At 43.5% G+C, this 22,249-nt stretch overlaps 2 protein-coding genes across 3 annotated transcripts in view; one reads left to right on the forward strand and one right to left on the reverse strand.

Annotated features, from left to right (window-relative positions):
- Nucleotides 1–5,782, reverse strand: part of ADK (adenosine kinase) — a 276,073-nt gene extending 270,291 nt beyond the window's left edge. Inside the window, exon 1 of the mRNA XM_068689294.1 lies at nucleotides 5,625–5,782. Coding sequence (XP_068545395.1) covers nucleotides 5,625–5,680 — 56 coding nt within the window. The 5' untranslated portion in view covers nucleotides 5,681–5,782. The remainder of the gene's footprint in view (nucleotides 1–5,624) is intronic.
- A 151-nt stretch (nucleotides 5,783–5,933) lies between these two features.
- Nucleotides 5,934–21,990, forward strand: AP3M1 (adaptor related protein complex 3 subunit mu 1). 2 transcript variants are annotated; one of them, XM_068689292.1, is made up of 9 exons: nucleotides 5,934–6,075; nucleotides 13,539–13,814; nucleotides 14,511–14,682; nucleotides 16,269–16,406; nucleotides 17,552–17,637; nucleotides 18,020–18,153; nucleotides 18,533–18,740; nucleotides 19,558–19,702; nucleotides 20,943–21,990. In XM_068689292.1, the coding sequence occupies exons 2-9, from the start codon at nucleotides 13,542–13,544 to the stop codon at nucleotides 21,041–21,043; spliced, it is 1,257 nt and encodes a 418-aa protein (XP_068545393.1). In that variant the 5' UTR covers nucleotides 5,934–6,075; nucleotides 13,539–13,541; the 3' UTR covers nucleotides 21,044–21,990. The 2 variants fall into 2 exon arrangements, with proteins under 2 accessions (XP_068545393.1, XP_068545394.1); XM_068689293.1 differs by lacking the exon at nucleotides 5,934–6,075 and adding an exon at nucleotides 10,483–10,630.
- The last annotated feature ends 259 nt before the right edge of the window (nucleotides 21,991–22,249 follow it).

A 22,249-nucleotide genomic window follows, 5' to 3' on the forward strand; every position in this document is an offset into this window, starting at 1 on the left:
ACAAGTTTGACTTGTAGTCACACCAGCTGTGTGCTAGGCAGCCTGTCTGAACTCGCTCACCCCATCCAGCTCCTTCCAAACTTGCTCGGCTTGCACAAAGCGGCTGACCCATGCTTTTGCATGTGTTTTGGCTTCAGAAATCCCAGCAAAACTACAGAGTTCACAACTTTTCATCTAAAAACATATAGTACCTGATAGGGTCTAGCCACAATTTCTCCTGACTGCTTCTGTTATTATACAGTAAGGAATAGAAGTTCTGGGCCATCTCAGTTCCTGTACGTATGATGATCTACTGCACCTCAGGTGACTCCACTAAAGTGCTTACACCAACAGACAAGTATGGGAGAGCTTGCAAAGCAGCACTTTATTGAAGCAATCTGAGAAACTGTACATTTTATACATACATAATTTGTGTAACCAAGATACAGGCAAGCTAGGCCTCAGCCTTGGACTGGATTGTGCTCTGTAACACAATATTCAGTATAAATCGTCTACATTACTACACAACCAAAAAGTTCTCCATCAGCCCTCATATTTCATGCAATTTCTTCTAAGTACTAAAATAAGGTTAATTTTAGGTAAGCTGTCCATGCTACTACCCCTGCGAGACAGAAGGTTGATCGTTTACCTAACAGCCTCAGCAGACATTATAAAATGGGACTAGCAAGCACAAAGTCCATTAACTGTCTTTTGGTAAGAGCATTTTACACATCTTATATGTGTCTTCTACAAAAATGATTGTTTTGAAACTATTTCTGCAGAGAAAAAAATGTATTTTACAATAAAATATAACATTTTTAGCTTATATGAATATCTTAGCAAACTCTTAGGAATATTTTACATTTAAAATCCCATAGCATAATCCATTTCTTTTAGACCAGCTTCACAAATAATACAGCTGTAAAAGCAAAAGAAAATCCGTAAATTCTAATCTAAAAGAAAATCTGTAAGTCTGTTGCCTTCCTTATATTACAGACAGCTATTCTTTTTTCCTCAATCTTATTCAAGTCAAACAGCCTAATCCTTTAGTTCCAACTGCTTTGTAACTCTGAATGTATAAGAAAAAATAATATTTAATATATTTCACTAGAAATGCAATCCAAAAGTAGCATAACAGCAGCAAGTTGCCTTACATTACCATATCCTTCAGGCATGGAACAGCTTAGACTGCGGCCAAACAATCATTAAAGAAATGATTACATTACAAAATGGGAAAAAAATAATAAAAAAACTTCACTTAATTCTGAGTAATACTCAAAGACTTCTATCCTTCACACAAAATGCTTATTTATTGTATAAATAACATTAGTATGTAATGTAAATTGAAATTCGTTAAGAAGTGAGTTCTGTGCATACAAGATGAAAATCCTTGAGAAAACCTAGTGTTCACATCATATCTTTGAGTTCAATTTACTTCTTTCAAGAAGATAAGGTTTTCCGACACATTGCCAGCAAATACTAATTAATGACCTTTAGGCAGCAACACATTCCCTGCTTCTGAAACTGGTTTTGTGAAATACTCACGTACTTTGCCTCTGTAAGTAACTATTCCAATTCAATATCACAACCTTGAGTCACAAGCCAGAGTTTTGGTTCAAACATTTCCACTTCAAATAGACCTCAGCGAGAATAGAGGAAGCCAAGGTCTTGTTCTGCATAAAGTCTGTTTTACACTATTACAATTGGCACTATATTCAATTACTTCTCTGTCTCCTTTCCAGACATCTTCCATGTCTGGTTATAAGTAACATTGGTAGATCCAATTAGATGAGTAATTCTACACAAGCTGTTTCATTTGCTGAAAAAGAAGGAACTCTCAAAATTGGTAGAATTCACAGGAACTCCACGACTCATTATTAAATAGTCATATTTGCACTGGTTCCCCTCCCACACGTAATCGTGCATGTAAGCACCTCTCGCGACAAGACTGGTCCTGCTGGCTTCAGTGAGGCAACACACTAAGTCGGAGGTATACGTTTTTGGAGGATACTAGGAGAGACTAACTACCCCTGAATGACCCTTCTGCCAGGTGGGCTGCAAATACTGTCAGTGGAGGAAGGACTAGACCCCTGCTGTGCTCATGGTTCAGAGCATGTATAGCCTTCCCGCGTGGCCTCCTCTTTCCTCAAGTCACATACTTCTTCCCAATAAAGCACAGGATTTCTTTAATTAAAAGGATCGAACACCCTAACAAGCTTCTCCAACACAGGAATGCAAAAATGTAGAAACTGTGTCCCATAACACATGCTTTGATAAATCCTGCATGATTATATCAACAACCGCAGAAGAAACGTGGCAATCCACACAGCGATCTGAATTATAGATCAGCACAATGGAAGCAAGATCCTAAACCCCTACAGTGAGATAGTCTCCATGCTGCAGGTCAGTCACTGTTCAGATGTATTTCTGTCAACATGACTTTGAAGGGAAGATTGCTGCTGCTACGTCTTAGATGAAGCAAAATTAGAAAAATACGCCCCAAGTGTCATCAAAAGGTTTTATTTGTCTACTTTCTAAAGGGGTCTAAATATTCATCTGAAAATAAATAAATAAATAAATAATCTGCTGGTTTTATCCTTCTGGGAGCAAACACAGCAAGGTGCTAGAGTCAGATCTTTCTTTGTACCAAGAGGCTATCAAAAGTACCGACACAGGGAAAGTGACCTGCGTTTCCACATCTGGGTAACTGAAAAGTGAAGAAATTACAAAGCAACAAAGACAGAAACTAAAAAGAATATAAGTGGAGAGTGAGGTGGAGAAAAAAAAAAAAGCCAGTGATAATGAGAGAGAGAAAAATGGTTTACTAAATTCTAACTGAAAGCTTTGTCACAGCTAATTTAAAATACTCAGAATCTTCTTTCAGTTTTAGAAAGCTGATGAAAGAATAAGCTAAATTTAAACCCTGCTTATTAAGAAAATTAAAAATGCATGAAATTAGCAACATTTCTACATTCACTACTATCAAGCTGTCTAAAATTACTGGAACGGCAATGACAAACGACTGCTTTTGACAACAGTTACCCACAGAGCGTTTGATAATTTATTCTGAAAAGCAGTAGATGTCTAATAGTAACAGAAAAAGAGGAATATTGTACTTTGTACTTCTGCTCAAATTTGTCAGATTCAATGCTTACATTGTCTTCATGTAGATAAATCGACTTGTCCAAACAGCCAGCTACGTCATTACTATTTAATCAATGCAGCAGCTGCAGAACTGCCAGAAGGCCATCACGTAACAGAGGGGACTTGACCATGGAGGATTTCACAACTGCTCATTTTTCTCTTCTGCAAGCATGCAGATTTCTATACAGAATTACACATAACAGCCCAAACGTTTCTACAGAGAACATTCAAATTCTTCCATGGCTGTGACAGGCCATTAACAGAAGAAGCCTGGTTGTAGTTTTCACAGACTTCCAAGATAAAACCAAACCAAATGTAAAAAGGACACAGATCCTTCGTAATTCTCCTTTATAGTAATACCTCATGTTTCTAGTAAGCTGATACTACTGCTCAGTGACAAACTGCTTGCCATTCTGCAAGCCTATTTTCTGTTCAATCAGTACAGTTGACACGCACCGTGATATTTTATTTCACACAGCAGAGATGTGGTCAGAAGTCTGAGCCACGTAACATGCATTAACGGCCTTGCCTAAAGCCTGTTGGTTTTAGCGGGGATTTGCACCCGTCAATGAAGACAATACAAAACCTGACACCCAGCAGATTAACGTCAGCACAATGCCCTGTTGTGCTGGGAACGCTCCTTTGGGTCTTACGCTTGCTGGGTGGCAAACGCCAACCATCCTACATTGCCTTCAAAGAACTTCAGCTGAACCAGCTGAGCTGTGCCTACCTTACGGGGCAGCTGTTTTTGTTCTGCTTTGCCTGAAAGGCACTGAGGCTGTATCCATGAAACCTCCCTGATGCCACTTTCAGAAAGTGACAAATTAAAGATATAAGAGAGGGACATGTTTGTTGCTGATGACAATGAGTGAAATTTAACTTTTAATGTCATTTTTTGATATTAAAATAGATTGTGCAGTAGCCAGAGGAAAGATACGGGTTCATAACATATGGCAGCACAGTAAGGTGTGAGACCATCCTTGTTTGGTCCATTGCACATGGTCTTCTGAAGAGACTGTAGAGTATAAAATGTAGATGTTGAGAACAACAAATTCTTATCTAATTCTTGGTATGGTACGACAAATATGAAGTTGTTATCCCCCAAGTGATTTTTTTCAATTTTTTTTTTTTTTGTACTTCTTTTCTGATCTGTAGGCTAACTGCTTTCAGTGCTACCAAGCACAAGTAGCAGGGCTTCCATTAACAACCCAGCCTCGTTACAAACACAACAAAGTCAAGTGACCTCTGCCACTCGGGCTGGTACCTTCTGTACTGGCTCTCTGTACTGGAGGGGCCAAGGTCCTCCAGCAGCAGGCAGCTAAGCACGTTCTTGCAGCAAACAAGATCAGAGGTCTGCCAAATCTAGCCTGCCCACCTTACCCACTGCATGAGCCTGGTCTGGGGCCTACAATACTCATTGACACTGTTTGATCACCAGCTGATTATGGCATTGCTCTTCTTATCAGACAGCACTGGAGTCTAGCTGGCACTTCATACTGAACTAACCTGGAACAGATGGAGAGTACTCAAGTTCTAACAGCATTAGTATTTTTTTGATCCATTGTGCACCTTGCAAAATTATTATTTTTGTTTAATAGGTTGCTACGAAATACGCTACCATGGCTTCCCATTCAATTTTGAACATCCTTTACATTTTTAACTCAATACTTCAACAACGTTCTCAATTTTTTGTATTTTTATGTTTGGGCTTGAGGCAGGTAAAACACAGTTTCCTCTAATAAGCTTTATAAGCAGAAACACTGCAGTTCCCAGTTTCTTGTTCCTCCTTGCTCTGAGGCCCACAGAAATAGCTGATGCTTCTTAATTACAACTTTACATTGCTGCAAGCCATTTATTTTCCTTCAGAGCTCAGTTACATTTTTCCTCTTCCATTCTGCAACTGAGCTTGTTAACTATTATTAGACTGGAGAAGTCGCTCAGCTGCCAGAGGAGCAAGTACCCTGCCTTTAACAAATTTAATAGGATTAGTTCTTTGGGTACGGACATCAGTGCAGAAAGGGACTGTTCTTCAGGACTGAGATGAGAACACCTCTTTATGCTATATTTCAGCAAGTTATTAGCTACCACCAGGGCAATTTTTGGCGTTTCAAGCCCTATGTCATTAATCTGCTCCGTATCCTGAGCGCTTGGAAGGAGATCAGGTATCGGGCACTTCCACCCGCGCCTTCATAACCCCACAAAACACACCAGGAACGGCAGCAGCCAAAGCTCCGCTCCAGCTCTGCGACCACGCTTCCTGCACTGAGCCCCCAGGGTTCTGTCCGGGCGGTGGCACAAGCACAGGAGCGGGCTGCTCCGCTGCAGGCCGGCGGCCGGGGGGGCTCGCTCAGGGTGCCCGCAGCGCTCCACGTGCCCCGCGCCCGGCCGGCCCCGCGGAGCCGCACAGCGCAGCCCGAGCCGCGGGGAGCCGCGGGGAGCCCCGGGGCCACGCGTCCCGTCCCGCCCCGCCCCGTCCCGGTGCCGCCTGCCCCGGCCGCTACCTGAGCTGCTTGGGCTCCAGCTTCAGCTTCTTGGCTTGCGGCTCCCCCGCTGCCATCTTCGCGGCGCGGCGCGGCTCGGCCCGGCCCCGCCGAGCAGGGCGGGGAGGGGGGGGAGGAGGCGCGGGGAGCAGCCGCTCCGCCCGCCGCCCGGCCCCGCCGCCGCCGCCCGGCCGCCGCCGCTCCGCCCGCCCGCTCCGACCCCCCGCGGGCGGCCCCGTCCCCCGCCCGAGGCCGAGGGGCGCCGCGGGGCCGGCGGCGGCGGCGGGGCCGGGGGGGAGCCGAGCGGGGCGAGGCCGGGCCGGGGCTCCCCGGGGCCGCCGCCGGGCGCCGCGCGGAGCAGGCAGCGCCCCGGCCGCCCGCGCCTCCGCCGGGGGGCGGCCCCGCGCCGCCGGGCCTCGCCGCCATCTTGGCCGCTGCCCCGCGAGCGGGCCGCGCCGGGCAGGACGCGGAGGTAGGTGGGGGGCGGGCGGCGGCACCGCGCTGAGGCGGCCGGGGGCAGCCCCGGGGGGCTGGAGGGGGCGGCAGGCACCGCGAGGGGCTGCGCCGGGTCGCCAGGGGAAAGGCCCGGGGCCTGCGGGAGGGGATGCACGGACCCCCGGCCATAGCCCGGAGCTGCTGCCAGGGGATGGGGATGGGGATGGGGATGGGGCAGGGGATGGGGATGGGGCAGGGGATGGGGATGGGGATGGGGATGGGGATGGGGATGGGGATGGGGATGAGGTGCCCGAGCCCTGGCACCCAGCGCCCCTCAGTGCTCCAGGGTCACTGCTGCCAGCCTGGACCTTTCAGCCTGAGCGCACAGCGCTTGCCTCATTAATTAGCAAGGGTCCTCCTGAGCGTTGGCCTCTGTATTGTGCCCTGGGCATTAATCCGCTGTCACCCATCGCTGCATCCTTCCTGCCCTGCTCAGTGCGCAGCTGGGGCAGGCTGCAGCTCCTCGCCCTCTGTGTCAGGGGTAACCTGCCCTGAGGTGGGCATCCACCGCTCCCTCAGCACGCCCAGTGGTCCCGAACCGCTCGGTGTTGGCGTGGCTGAAGGAACAACTTCGTTAAATGTCGCTGTGGTATAAACGACCAGGCAAAAAAAAGATAGTCATGCCTGAATAATGGAAATTTGTGTTCGTAGAAGGCAGACTGCGGTATGGGAGTGGAAAAGCTGTTTTCCAGGAAAAGCACAAGCTGATTGAATTGCTCATGCAAGAGGTAGAATGATAGAAGCACTCTTGTACAAAAGGACTAGGCCAGCCATGAGGCTGATTCAGCCAGCAGTTCCCAGCAGTTAAAAGCCTTGCTGGTACATCACTGTAAATATCTGGGATTTAGTCTGTGGTGTCGTGCGTGTCGTGTAACTCAAAAACCACAAGCACACCCAGATTTGGGAGAAAATGAGTCAAGAAAATTCTTTCCTGTCTGCGTGCACATACCTGAACATTCCTCACTGATGGCAAATGAATCAGTAAGACCCCTCCACGTCCTCTAGTACTCAGCTTTGCTTTCCTTGTCCAGAAGTGAAGTTTCCAGTTGTGACAAATAGCTGTGTACCAGTTAAGTCCCAGTCACACCTTCAAGCAGTGCTCTCCTTATGAGCAATTCTGCATTAAGCAATATTAGAGAAATTTTGTCGTGAGGATTTCTGAAAGAGAAATTGGAGTTCATAAGGTAGAGAGGCCTGAACAGCAGGTGAAAAATGGCAGCTGTACACCACAGCTGTAATAACGGGAAGAAACCAAATTAAACCTTTTCACAATGTATTTTCTTCCTCCTGCTTTATTTTCAGCCAAGCTACTTCCTGTACCGCTTTACTGTATATTAAACTTAGTTAATACACAAACAACATGCAATATTGTTTTTATGGTTGTTCAGCGTACGTGCATAAGAGGCTGCTCTTTAGCAGGAACTTTTTGGAAGATTCTTTAACACTCAAAATTCTGGAGCCTGATTTTGATCAGATATGATGGTAGAAATAAAGAGTACAGCTCTGTTCTCTACTTGTGGAAGAGAAGGTAAATAAAAATGTGCCTTCCTTTACCGTTTGGACTTTGGACTAGTTGTGTCAGCGTGCACGTCTGTTAGGGAGAGCTGTCGTTTCCAGCAGGGTGCTTCTTGGCTCAGGTCTAGGATTTCAGTAGTGCGTGGCTCTGTGGCCCTGCGCTGTCCTTTCGTGAACCTTGAGTGCCTCTTAAAATAGAGCCCATGGAAAAGAGTGGCATAAAGCTGGTGGCACCCTCACTGCAGCCTGTCAGAGGTACCGGAGCAGTGAACTGGAAGAGCAACTCAGAACACATTTTCCCAAGTAACTACTGAGATCTGAGATGAGGCCTTTGTGTTCTGTGATCAAATCCTGCTGCCTTGAACATTCAAAGTTTCTGGTGGTTCTGGGAGCCTGACAGTCCTATCGGTCTGTTTCTGAAACTCCTGGTGACAAGATATTGACCGTATTGTTTCAATTTGGTCCTCTCTATGTCTTTATTCAGTAATGCTTTCAGAGAGTGGATTTCTTAAATGGTCCATTAGCAGTCCTAGATTCCCCGATTTGGACATAAATTGTATTGGAAATGCTCCATCTTCGTGTAAAAATGTCGCTTCAGCAATTAATTTTTAATATTATTTTTTTCTGGGAGACTTTAGTGGGTTTTCAGCTTTTACAGTGAAACCTTCTGTTCCTGCAGATCTCAAATGGAACCACAATTATTCAGTATCTAATACTGCTTGATTATTCTGAATCTAATATTGTGTTGGCAAGAGATGGAACAAGCTTGCCAGCATTTAGAAGATTTATACTGAATTGTACAGAGGCACCATGCAAATGTATTATTGGAAAGTTGATCAGTCAGATGAAATGCTGCACAAATTGTTATGCAGGATGTGATTTTTTTTTTGTATAAATACAGAGGAAGTTGGAGAGGCTGTTCTGGACACTAAATACTGATTTAAGACAACATCAGAATATTCTCCGAGGACTGCTTCCTTTCACAATCAGTTCCAGAAAGTCAGTAACAAGATTTTAAGCAAGAGGGAAGGTAAATAAATGTACATTGAGTATCTGGGAAGCAAAGTGTTTTGGCTTTAATAGGGATGAGTTTGCTTATGAGATGTACATCTAAGTGGTTGTTGCACAGGCACCAGCACTTGGTGCTCTTAGGTGACCGCTGAATTGGTTCTGGGAGTTTTGCTCGAGTAACAAAGAAAAACACTGGGCACTTCTTTAGAAGGGGTGCAAATACATTTTCACCCTAATGTGTGGGTGCCTTAAGCTGTGGGCACCTTATAAATGAAGAGATTAATGACAACTTCAGTAGCAGCAGTAAGATATGCTAACAGCAATAGGAGCCCTCCAAAAAATACAAACAAAAAACCTTGAAATTACAGACTGTTCTCATTTTAGTAAGATCTGAGGCTCACACCTACTGCTGTTGTATCCGGCTAATTGTAAGTTCAGAGCTGTCACGTTGGCTGCCTTGTAAATGTCATTGAAGTGTTTGATAGGACTTCTCCTTGGTAGGTTTGCTATTTTAAGAATCGCTGAATGGGGCTGGGGGGGGGGGAAGCAAAAGTGGTTTGGTTTTGCCACATCTGTGGCACGTTTGTGACATATCTTGAATTTATTGCAAAAAGCTAGCTTAAACTACCGACCAGCTGCTTGTGACAAAAATACTAACTCTGAAGTAGAAATAGAATCATCTATTTGAGCTTATTTGTTTCTCCAGATTACTCTGAGCATTTGATTACTTTCCATTCTCTTAAGGGCTAGAAGTTCATTTCCACAGATACACAGCAGAGGCTCAGGCAGTCTGCTCCCACTAATCCTTGTGCCCTTTGGAGCAGCTCTGCCAGATGCAGGGGACGTGGGAGCTCCGGAATATTTTCCAGTGATGGTTCCACATCGAGCCCTGTTCAGTAACACTCTGAAGGGCATTGCAGAGGTCAGTGACAAATTCCTCAGGTCCTGGTTTTCAGAGTTCTGGCTGTAATTCAGCTCAGTGTCAGGGAAAAGCAGCTGGCAACAGAATTTCTGCCGTTAGTTAAATTTTAGAGTACTTGGTTGTAGCTAAGGACAAGCAGATACAGGCAGTGTTTTTCCCATGATCACAGCCCTTCCAGCTTTCCAATGAGCTCTGCTTTTGTCTCGTAAGCCTGCTGTGATTTCGGTCCAGATGTTTCTGCCAAGAGATGGGGGGAAAAAAAGTGAAATTGCAAAATCCAGATTTAATCAAAAGAAAAGGCACAGAGTTGGAAATAGCATATTTGAAGACATCTAAGTTAAAATATTTGCTTTTTCTTTGAGGGCTTCACGTTTTGAAGAGTGAAAATGACCCCATAGAGCTGTGAGGAATTTCTTAGGTCAGCACCTTAACGAGGGTGGGAGCGAGGTCTGCAAGAAGCAACCACGCAGCCTGTGCTGGGCTCCTCGTTGCTGCAGTGACGGGAAGATCTGCAGCCAGCAGGAGTATTGAAGGATATCTGCCTATTAAACATTACCTTGAATGGCTTCCTCTGGACTAAAGATGCAAATAATAAACCACAAAGTCCTTCAGTCTGCTTCCTAGGTAGGCCTCGAAGCAGCGAGATGGGAGGCACGTCCTTTTGAAGGACATCCTTTATTTTACACAGGGTGTTTGCGTGCTGCCCTCTCAAAGTGGTGTGTGTGTCCACTGCTGCAGAGGCACTCCCTGGTTCTTAAATTCTGGCAGTGTGCCTTTGCTGCTGTATTTTAAACCGATGGACTTTGATTCAAGACCTTTACCCTCAAAGCGTCCCAGTTCCTAAGCTTTGCTCTTTGCCCACTGGTATTTACTTGACCTAATGGTGTGAGGAATCTCACTGTTACTGGAGTGATTTCTTATGTTTAGCTTTTCTAATCTTTTTGTCTCTGCAAATCTCAAGTTCTGACGGGGTAGAAGGACAAGGTTAGATAATGAGAAAAACTCAGGGATGTCTCCATGTCTTATATGAAGCCTGGCAGCCAAAAAATAGAGTAGCAGGGAAATCCTCGGTATTGGAAGCACTGTAAGTAAATTTTGTTAAATCTTACTTTATAAAATATATGTTTGTAGTACTAGCAATTGCAAGGTAGACAACATCACATCCATCTGTATCTGGCTGGTGCCAGTTTGACAGTGTGGGGTAGGTGAAATGGGTTTGCGTTGCGTTGCTCTACGAGCTGCCTTACTGTGGTCAGCACTGACAGAGAGCTGATCTGCTGACCGATGGAGCAGGCTGTGCCCGTGGGTAGTGGGGTGCTGAACGTCTATACAAGCTGCAAGGCCAGAGCTACAGTTCTCCAGAGCACTTCCAACTAAGTTTCTCATTAGCATACTGCTAAAGGCTGTGAAGGAGGAAGGAGCGTGTGAGGGGTTGTGAAGGGAACACTTGCTCTAAAAGCAAAATCAGTATGTATCATGGGACATCCTCTAACACGTACCAGAGGACAGGGAAGGCAGCGAGGTGGGAATTTACTCCTGGTTTCCACAGTCACCGTGAGGCCATAATCTGCCGGGCACAGCCCCTGGGTCAGTTTGCTTTTCCACCTCGCCCCAAGGCCGCACAAAGTCACGAACGCAGCTGGCGTCTGGGCATCTGCAGCCGATGAGTAAATAGGGGCCGGGGTCCAACACCACCGCCCCTCTGGCAGTGCAGGCCCTCCCTCCACGGCACATAGGTCACGGCCTGATACCGTGCGTGGGCTTCATTGCAGGGAAGAGGTCCTGCCAGCAGCCACTGCTCCGGCTGGGAGCCGGCTGCAGGCAGAGCGCGGCAGCGTGGCCGCACCTAGGTCGCGATGCTGTTGGCGTGCTGCACGCTGTGCTCGTTAAAAATGCAGCGTAACAAAGCAGTGGCTCCTGACCTAGAACCGGTGTGAACATTTACAGCAGGACAGCTGCGAGGGCTTGAAGGCACTGCGGGATCCTTCTCAGGGGTAGTGTCAGCCATGCTGCGGGTCAGCCCTGGGCTGAACGCCCCCACCCAGCTTGGGGCGCACACACTAGGAGTGGGGTTTTACGGCCGGTAACAGATACACTATTGTATCCATATTAAAACGTACAGAGAACTATTCTGAGCTTTACAGCTGATCACCTTCATATGTTTGGCTGCCTTGGCGCGGAACAATACTGACATTCAGCGGTTGATTATGCTCAGCGCCGCTGTGTGGCTATCCGGGAGATTTTGGAGGTTTTAATGTCCAGTGCTGGCTAAATTCAGAACATGTTTAGTTAAACTGGATTACAGCATTGTGTCAGGGCTCCTTTGTGAGAACGCTGTGCTCATAGTATAAAAATTGCCTGCCTGTTTGTTTTTTAGCAAACTAAATTAGAGATTAAATTGGTTCAGAAACCATGTAGCAGAAATACTCAATGGTGTCACTTTGTAGCTTTGTTTTCTTTCTCACTTTTAAACAAATCGGCAATCACCAATTCCAAAGAAACTTCCCCTTATGTACTGCATTGGCTTAATTGGATTTTCCAGTCCACAGATTGGCCGTGGCTCCCTTTGTGCTTACCACCAAGGACAGCGTGCTTTTTGACAGGAGTTGCCTGGGATGCGGTGCGGTCCCAGCGGGCCCACTGGTGCCTTGCTGTCATCTGCCCCCTCCTCTGCACCAGATGTAGCGCGCTCTGGCAATGCAGCAACTTGCATCAGGAAGCTGATTTGATCAGAATCGCCTTTTTCCGTGTTAATTTATGACCAGACCAGTTTCCTAATATAGGTAATTGCAAAGCTGCAGGCATGGTAATATTGATACTTGGAAGGCAGCAGGGCTGAACAGAGGCAGCTTCTTCAACTGCAGAATGTGTTTATGCAGGATGCAAGTACCACTTCAGCTTGAGGAGCCTGTGCTTGGGTTAAATTTTGATGGCTTTATTTTCTAAGCCTGAATTTAAACTTAATTTTGTCAGTGTGGTTATGCTGCAGGTCAGCCAAGGCTTTATAGCTTTATAGCTTCCATAGCTTTAAATATAGCTTTATAGCTTCCGTAAGCTGAACCCTCACAGCTTTGTCTCTGGTACAGATGTGGAGAAAATAGTTGATTCACTTTGGTTTGAATCAATAACTTTGTTCACTTACTGTCACATTGCAAGTTGAGAAGTAGACTGGGAATTAGTTTTTTAAAAAGGCAGATAAGCTGCTTTTCCCAAGAATAAAATGAAGGATCAGTGGCTGGGGTATATTATTTGTAAATCTTGAAAGATACAAGAAAAAAAAACAGTCACATTCCATAACTGCAGCTAATGTCCCCCTTGTTTCATGAGTGAGTTAGTTTTTCATTGTATTTTAGAGGCTATTTTTTTTTCATTTGAAACAATTTTGTTAGGTAAAACAGGTAAATTTATGTTTTTGTGTACTTTTAATGAATTTCAGTCCTTTATCCAATTGCAGCTTAGTGTAGATCATAAGCAAAAGACTAATTAGCTAGCAAATAAAAAACACTTTTCTTGTTCACTAGCTAAAGCTGACAAGCTAATGAAATTTCTCTTCGAGATACCACAGTGCTCAGTTACGCATGCAGATGTTATGCAAACTCCTCTGCCACGAGAAAAAAAAAGGAAACTTAAATCATGAAGTTATCCTTGCATGTTGCTATGCATGTTTGAGTGAGTGCCGACTCAGGACAGTCAGCTGTGATTTAAGAAATAAATTACAAATGCCTGTATGGATGCAAGTAGAAGTCAAGGGTGCTGGCTTCTTGCTTACGTTGTGATACATGGTAACAGCTTAATCCACTGTGGATTATTTTGTGGCAGAGCATTCCTTAAATAAAGAAAACGTATTTTTTTTTAAAGAGAGCAGTATCCTAAATTCACACTGCATATTAGTAAACAATAGCCATAATAAGAAAGGGAACGTGGGAGAAGAAGTAATGTTAATCCTCAATTCCTTTTGTTTATTTCAACTTCTTTGAATTTGTTTCCAACAGAAAATGATCCACAGCCTGTTTCTTATAAACTGTTCTGGTGATATATTCCTGGAGAAGCACTGGAAGAGTGTTGTGAGCCAGTCTGTGTGTGATTATTTCTTTGAAGCTCAGGAGAAAGCAATCGATGTTGAGAATGTGCCTCCTGTCATCTCAACGCCACATCACTACCTCATCAGCATCTATCGGGATAAAATCTTCTTTGTGTCTGTCATACAGACAGAAGTGCCGCCGCTCTTTGTAATTGAATTTCTGCACCGAGTAGCAGATACTTTCCAGGTCTGTCACCATTATTTAATATTAAAATTGAAATAATTCCAAAGGAATTTTTGTATAAATGTCTTTTAAAGAAAGGTAATAAACTGTCCTGCCTGTGACTTTCCCCTTTGCAGTTGTTAAGTCAATTGCCATTTTATAGAGTACAAAGGAAAAGAGAATTATTTTGTGTATTCATTTGACTTCTAGAGACCAGCACGCAAGCACTAGAACCCAAATGCCTGTCTGTGGAAGCTGCTTTTTGTCTGTAAGCTTTCATACTGTTCATGTTATATAGATAAACTAGGAGGAACACAAGAAGGAAGGAAGAGAGGTGAAATGAGAGTGAGTTTTCAACTTCTTTGACAGACACGGTAAATAAAGGAACCTCCCTGAAAACTGGTCATTACCAAAAGGTAGTTTCCATATTTTACAGCAGTCTTCTAACTGAAGGCATGTTAATGTTCAGAAATGGGAGAACCTTGGGACATACGTACATAGTAAACCAGATTACATTAATTTCACTGTCCACACTGCCTTTAATTCTAATTAGATGATAAATGTGACCTGAACATATGATGCAGTCACAGTATAGAAGTAGCTTTTCAGCTTAGGCACTAAAGTTCCTTGAGATATTGGGGGGTAAGCTGGAAAAAAAAAAAGGCAGAACATTTTAACAGGAATAAAAATCCTTCTCTTTATAATCTCTGATTTGTTTAGGATTACTTTGGCGAATGTTCTGAGACTGCAATTAAGGACAATGTAGTTATTGTGTATGAGCTTCTGGAAGAAATGTTAGACAATGGCTTTCCACTGGCAACAGAATCCAACATACTGAAGGAACTGATTAAGCCTCCCACAATTCTGCGCTCCGTCGTCAACTCCATCACAGGTATGAAAATAAACTTTCAGAGGTGTCAGTTAGCTTAAAAGCAAAGCCCCATCACGCTTCACAGCTAAAAGATAATATTATATTGGCGTGAGTGTGTAAGGTGAGGTCACTGTCAACCGGCTGGTTGAGAAAAAGCAACTTCTTCCTTATTTGCAGTTTATGTGTGGACCCTTTGATGTCCCCATGACGCTGCTGGTCCAGCCTCAGCTGCTGAAGTCCCTCAGGAATAGCAGTTCCCAGCTCAGACAGCACATACTGGAGACAGGTGCTCAGGGAGTGGTACAGAGCTAGCCCAAGCCTTGAATAACTGAGGGGCACTGGAGAAGGTTATATGTGCTATAAGAAATGATTGTATAAAGGTATATAACAGCTATCTAATAAATCTTTGCTGGCTGGGAACAGACAGCCTGTCCTCGGCCCCCCGCCACCCTCAGCATCCATCACGCTCGGTGCAGTTTCGAGCTGCTGTAAACGCACTCGTCTTGCACTGACAGAGCCACGTGTCTGTCAGCTGAGCTGGTGGAATCTGCTGGTCTGGCAGGCAGGAGCAAGGGAGGTGAGCCATGAGGTGTCACATGGGGCCGAGGATACGTGAGATGTTTGCCCGTACGTTGTGCTGGAGACAGGCAGTAGGTGGGTTGCAGGGCCACGCAGGGGCAGCGCTCAGAGGAGTTGGTCTTTGGGGTATGGGTAGCACACGAGGTTCAATTTTTTGTTACGGTCTCATTGGTGTTAAATTGTGTGGCATTTTTTGTGTGTTTGTGTTTTTTCTTTTTTCCCCTGAAAAATGATGTTAGCAGTTATTTCACAATCATGTAGCTCGTGAAGCCCTCTTCTCACACTGGGTGGTGGTAAGAGCTGCAAGCCAAGGGTGACGGCAAGGCAGGCAGGGGCAGTGGCCTCCCTGACAAGGAGCCAGGAAGTTGAGCCAATGAGTCAGGGCCAGATCAGAGCTGGAGATGATAACAGGGCCAGCTACAGATCAGCGATCACCGGGTAAATCCATCATGATCAGGCAAGTAAAGCTAGAAAGTTCAGCCTGTGGGCCAGGGGCTGGATCAGCCAGGCACGTGGTCAGGCACAGATGTGGCTGTCACATCCCTGCTGGGTAGCTCAGGTGGGCACCAAGAGTGACAGTAGTTCTAAAGTGAAGGGGGTGGAAACTCTCCCTAAGGCTTCTTCCAGGTCTTTCTCCATAACAGCTGTTATCAGCAAATTGGCCATGAAGGCAGCCGGATAGAACACCAAGAAGATGGGAAAAGGGTACTCGAAGCCTTTGCAGGGAGCTACGGTGTGTTCAGCTGTAGTGATGAAATCCTCTGGAGGATCTAGCCCCCCATCTACTCCTACTCAACCCTGCCGCTGACCTGAGCTTTGTATTTTGCTGAGCACAGTATTAAATTAAAAGCTCTAAGTCTGGATGCATCCATAAAGTTTGTTCATGGCACCTAACAAATGAAATTTTAGTGGTTTGGGTTTTAGCTTGCAAAACCTGGGGGCCAGATCTTACTTAGATTCTTAATTGTTGTCATTGCGACATTACATTTGTAATTATTACTGATTTTGAGTTCTTTTCCATTTTTAAGGCAGCAGTAATGTGGGTGACACACTTCCCACCGGACAGCTGTCCAACATTCCTTGGCGCAGAGCAGGGGTAAAATACACAAACAACGAAGCCTACTTTGATGTCGTTGAGGAAATTGATGCAATTATAGACAAATCAGGTAAGATGCCTTGCAAACCCATTTTTGGTTGTTGACTGTGTCTGCATCTAACCATTAGTGTTTAGAGAGACAACAGTCCACTTTTTTTTTTGCACTTGTTCCCTATGCATGAATCTATGTCTTAAATAGAAATACATGACCAATTCAAAATGACATGCTGAAATGTATTCCTTTAGTTTACCTCAGAAGAGCAATAATGCTTAAACATACTGTACAGCTACAAGAAATATTCTGTACTTTGATATTTTCTGATTGCATGTTGTCTCCTGAGATACAAATGGAAAAAATTACTTCATTTGTAAGGTGATGGCAAAACTATCTTCCCATAGTTCTTGCCAATAATCTATCTCATTGCTTATGGGCCATCACGTGAATGAGACAAAAGAAGTCATCAGCCTTCCTCCAATAGCAAGACAAAACTTGTTCCAGGATTGCTGGAAGTGTTGTTTTTCTTGTGTATAAACTGGAGTTTCTACATATCTTCTAAAAGAACCTTTGCTTGTAGGACTAATTAGTGCAGAGTCCTGCTCATGCCTTTCTGTCCATATAGAGCACTTAAGAAAATGATCCTTTTCTGGATACAGTGCTTAGCAGTCTTGTGTTTTCCTTTGGCTATAGATTTATTTAACATCAAGGTGAATAGGTACTCTTCTTGTTAAACAGGCCGTGTTTGTGAAAGCTCAAGCTGATGATGACAGCTTGTGCTTTATGGCACAAACTTACTGTGTTTCCATATTGACTGTTTTCATGTGCTTCGACTGTCCTGCACCTCTACAACTGTCCCCCTTTTTCTGGAGACAGTAGACAGTGTAGACGAAAGGAAGATTGAGAGCTTGCATATTCTGGAATTTTTACTTGCACGTTGCTTGCAACAACTTCAGACATACCCAGTACAAGTTCTTTGTAACAGCTTGCAAAGGTATAATTAGCTGATTTGGAACAAGATGTTTGCTCTGGTTCCTGTATTTTAGCAAGCTGCCCAGGCCACAGGTAACTGGAATGACCTTTCCTATCTCTGCTTGGCACGTTCCCGAGTGTTGTGCAAATGTCGTCTGTGCCCTCTAGCTGCACTTCAGGTTTGGTAGGCCCATGATAATATGTTAATTGAGGTGTCTTTTTTTTTTCTTTTTTTCTCCCTTTCACAGGTTCCACAGTCTTTGCAGAAATCCAAGGTGTTATTGATTCGTGTATTAAGCTCTCAGGAATGCCGGATCTTTCTCTTTCTTTCATGGTAAGTTTAGCAGTGTGTTTGTCCATTTTAATTGCTTAAGAGGCATTTTTCTTAATGAACAGAGTTAAACAAATGTGAGAGCACAATTACTACTTGATATGTTAAACAGGAAAAATAACACATCGAGTTTTGAATCATATTGCAAAAGTTGCTGCACTATTCAGTAGTTGGGATGGGTTTTGTCTGTACACAAAAATACGCTTGTGGGAACTACTGTGTTGTGTCAGACCAGAAATGTGTTTAGCTCAGTAATACATCTCAGAAAGTGGCTAGAAAAGATACTTAAGAGTATAAAAAGCAGGAATTGTGTAGTGCTTCAGTAGTTAGTTCAAACTGCTGATGTTTTATGAGATTCTACTTACCACTTTACCGCTATTTACAGAATCCAAGGCTGCTGGATGATGTCAGCTTCCATCCATGTATTCGATTCAAACGCTGGGAGTCTGAAAGAGTCCTTTCGTTTATTCCTCCTGATGGGAATTTCAGACTGATCTCATACCGTGTCAGTTCACAGAAGTACGTTCTGGTTTAGACATACTGGTTCTTTACATACTTAGATGGAAAGCATTAGATAACTGTAACTGCAGATTTCTCCTTGTTAAGAGGGGAATTTGCATTATTGCCAAAAAAACGTGTTTTCCGATTTTGTCTGATCTGGTGCTGTGTCCCCACTAAAGAAAACAGCATTTCAGCAAGCTGCTGATAGCGAGCAATCATTTTTCAGTGGGATAAACCGTGTGTGGTAATAATGCAGGGCTATTGATTTCTGGTAATCAAGGTTGCTGCCAGATGCTTTGTGGCTAAGTTTCTGTGTAGACAGAGGATTCATATCTTCATAAAAAGAATAAAGCAATAAAATCAAAATTGTCTTAATAACATTGTCTTCTCTCCTCAGCTTGGTGGCAATTCCTGTATATGTGAAGCATATGATCAGCTTTAAGGAGAACAGTTCTTCAGGAAGATTTGATGTTACCATTGGACCAAAACAGAATATGGGAAAAACAGTAGAAAGTGTTGTCATGACAGTTCACATGCCAAAAGCAGTACTTAACATGAACCTCACCGCTACGCAGGGCAGCTATACGTTTGATCCAGTTACTAAGGTAAGGCCTAATTTTGAATTTATTTACCTCAGGGGACATTAGAGCAAGTCCTACATATTGCAGAGTAGTAGAGCACTGTTCCACACATCGCAAGAATCTTTCCCTTCAGCACGTTTATGAATTAAAATCTTCTCTTTAAGATTTACTTTTCCAGTCTTAGAGATGCACCAAGTGTGATTTCTGGTTATTTCTGGTATTCCTGCCCCTGCACCTACACTTCTGCAAATATTCTTCTTCAGTGTATGCAGCGGTGTTTTGCTGGTGCTTTCAGCTGTAGTGTATTCTCCAAGCTATGTTATTTAAAACATACTTAGCTGGACAAAATGCAGTAGAGCTGAAAACAAAGAGCCAGAAAAACAGGTGGCAGGAAATCAGGAAAACCGCTTCCACAGAACTGCCTGAAGACACACAGGAAGGGAAACAGAGCAGGGGAGTCCTGCTTTCTTGCTTCTCAGTTGAGGTTTGCGACTCGAATTTCCCAAAGCTTCCAAAGCTTTTTAGTCCCCAGGAAGTATTTCACTGATATGTGTTGAGCGAAGCCTTTCTACTGGCTCTCACAGCCTGCTCTGAGCTTTCTGCTGCCCTTGAAATATCTCAGGCCGCATTTGATTTGAATTCTGTGCAAAAGCTCTCCAAGTAACATTTTATTTTAAAAAGAACAGACCCTGATCTTTTAAGAATGAAAACACCAACATAATCCTTAGGGCTACCAGGCTGATTGCTGTACCCAGCCTGCAAACAAAATGCTTCATCTGGACTTGGCTTTATAGGTGGTATCCATAAAGGCTACTGCTACCGCTTTCTCTTTCCTGACAAGGTGTTAACGTGGGACGTTGGCAAAATTACCCCTCAAAAGCTACCGAATCTGAAGGGCATAGTGAACCTGCAGTCTGGAGCCCCCAAGCCAGAAGAAAATCCAAGTTTAAATATCCAGTTTAAGATCCAACAGCTCGCAATTTCAGGTAAGTGGGTGTTACAGGAAATCAATACTGATAGGTAATTAGCAGTAGAAAACAGTTAATCTTTGCATTGAAGATGCAGATCTGAAGTTAGTTGGGTTCTAACCCAGCAGTTAACCTTGCTGCCAGATGCTCTTGTTGGGAATTATGAATTGCCAGTTTTGCTCAAGAAAGGCTGTGAGAAATGTACAGAGGAACGGGCTTTTCTGTGTTGACTTGTGTGTTAAACAGAAGCCAACTACTACTTTTAGTGCAGAGGTGATTTAGTATGCTGCTCTTGACTTGCTATAGCCTTGTACCACTAAAGCCCTTTATAGTGTTCAAAAAAACTGTTGGTTTAAAAAAATGCCCTTTTTCTTTCTGGAGCTGGCTAGTTTTTCATCTTCAAACCAATCTGCAAGGAAAATCTTAATGAAATCTCTAGACTAATGACCAAAAGTATATTTAAATGAAACAAAGCCTCAGCCTGCAAACACTTAAATACAAGTTGTCTAGCTGTAAAATGCTTCTGTAAGCAAGCTTTGCAGGACCAAGACCCTAACAGAGCAAAGCTTCACATTTGGATGGAAGGAGGATGTCTGAAACCAGTAGATGAGAATGGGCAGTAGTGCATGTAGTGTCTTTCTAGGTAGTTACTAGGTTCTTTTGTTTCCTAGACTACTTTGAGTAAACAGGGGTTAGTCCTTGTATGAGAATAGAATTCCCCACCTTACTCTTAAACTTACAATCCACTAGCTTAAATATAGCAAACCAGTGGCTGGATGCCAAAGGCAGTAGACTTGTGGGAAAGCAGCAGCCAACCTGAAACTGTTAGGTAATTAATAGCTACTGCTGTTCCTTAATTACTAACAGAGGAATTACTGAAATTATAATTTCTTATATGAGAAGACTTCTAAAATTTGTCCTCTGCTTCACTGACATTATTGGGAACAAGAGGGCAGCATACATACGCATTAGAAGGTGCACTCATCTGTTCAATAGTTCATCCCTCATAAGGAGGATGTGACATCACTGACTAAAACAAAACAAAAAAATCCTTTCCCTCCCAGGGAAGCTATGATTAGGTGACAAGAATGGTCCCTTTTGCTGTTTTAAACTGCATGAACTTGTGAAAGGGGTAGGAACATAAACTAGCTTCCTAGCTGACCTTAACTTGCTTAAAGAAAACAGGACTGTTAAATAGAGAAAGGAGATCTCTAGTATTTTGCTTCTGACTTTATACTCTCGTTTTTGTCTTTTTCAGGATTGAAAGTAAATCGCCTAGACATGTATGGAGAAAAATATAAGCCTTTTAAAGGTGTCAAATACATTACAAAAGCAGGAAAATTCCAGGTCAGGACATGAGAAGATGCTCTACTTCTAAGAGGAAATTCCCCTTAAAAAATGACTGCTTAGTGACTTATGTTGCTATTAATTAGGTGCCGATTAATTAATAGACACACTGATTAGTTTGGGAGCAAAGCATTTGTGCACAGCAGCTCTTAAAATGGAAGTGTAGCTTAGTTTTTCTTATTATGGCTTTAAAATAAGGTACCTTTTTTTCTAATACACCTTTACTTTTTTTTTTCTTTTTTTTTTAAATTGAATTGTTGTGCTGGTGAATCATTTGGTATAGGTGATCCACAAAATGTTGTAAACATACACTGCCAGATACCAAAGCCCAGAGGCCAAGCACATTATGAAGGCCAGACAGGCCCTTGGAAAAGTCTTGTAGAGGCACATTTTGCTGCTGTAGCTGCCTGCAAAGAAAGCTCAGCTGTTCTTACAGCCAGCTGCAAGTTGGCATTCCACAAAGCATCATGTAATCCCTTCAGAAATAGAGCAGCCGGGCAGGGGTCCCAGAAGGGCCTGGGACATAGCAAATGTCACTCCTGGGAAAGACCTTCTAATGAAGAAAAAATATTTTCCTTGCTGTTTACAAGAAATCGCCTTTCCTGAGAAGCGTTTGCCTTAATCAGCTTTCATTTGTGCCATCTGCAGATGAGCTGATAAAAATAACATTCTGCATTAATATGGGAGGTGATTGTTGCTTCAGTAATCTACTTTCTTTCCATTCAATCTCATCATTGTCATTTTTTTTAAGAATACAGTTGCAGAGAGTACGATCTATTTTTTATGTGAAGCCTTTGCTTTGGTTTAGATGTTCCACTTGTTTGAAGTGGATGCCACCAGATTTGTGCCATGTGTATATTGGAGTGTAGCTTTTTAGATAGCACAATAGAAGTGTCAAGTGTATTTAATGGTTGTGTGCTTTAATGTTATGAAATAAAGGGAACTCTACTGCAAACACATTTTCTCGTGTGAAGTATTCACTATTGTAAACTATTCAAAATGCTCTTTAGATAAGAGACATCCAATATACAATTAAATAAGTAATTGCTACCTCTTCAATGAACTTAATTGCTATGCAGGTATTCAAAGTTTAGGAAGAGCATTCATGAGCATGGCAAGTAAGCTTGTTTTTTTTGTTTTTTTTTTGAATGTGGGATAACTGAAATGTCACAATTTAAGCATTAAGGACAGAGCAATGATGATGCAAAGCAGACAAAA

The sequence above is a fragment of the Anas acuta genome, chromosome 7 (genome assembly GCF_963932015.1).
Source record: "Anas acuta chromosome 7, bAnaAcu1.1, whole genome shotgun sequence".
NCBI lineage: Eukaryota > Metazoa > Chordata > Aves > Anseriformes > Anatidae > Anas > Anas acuta.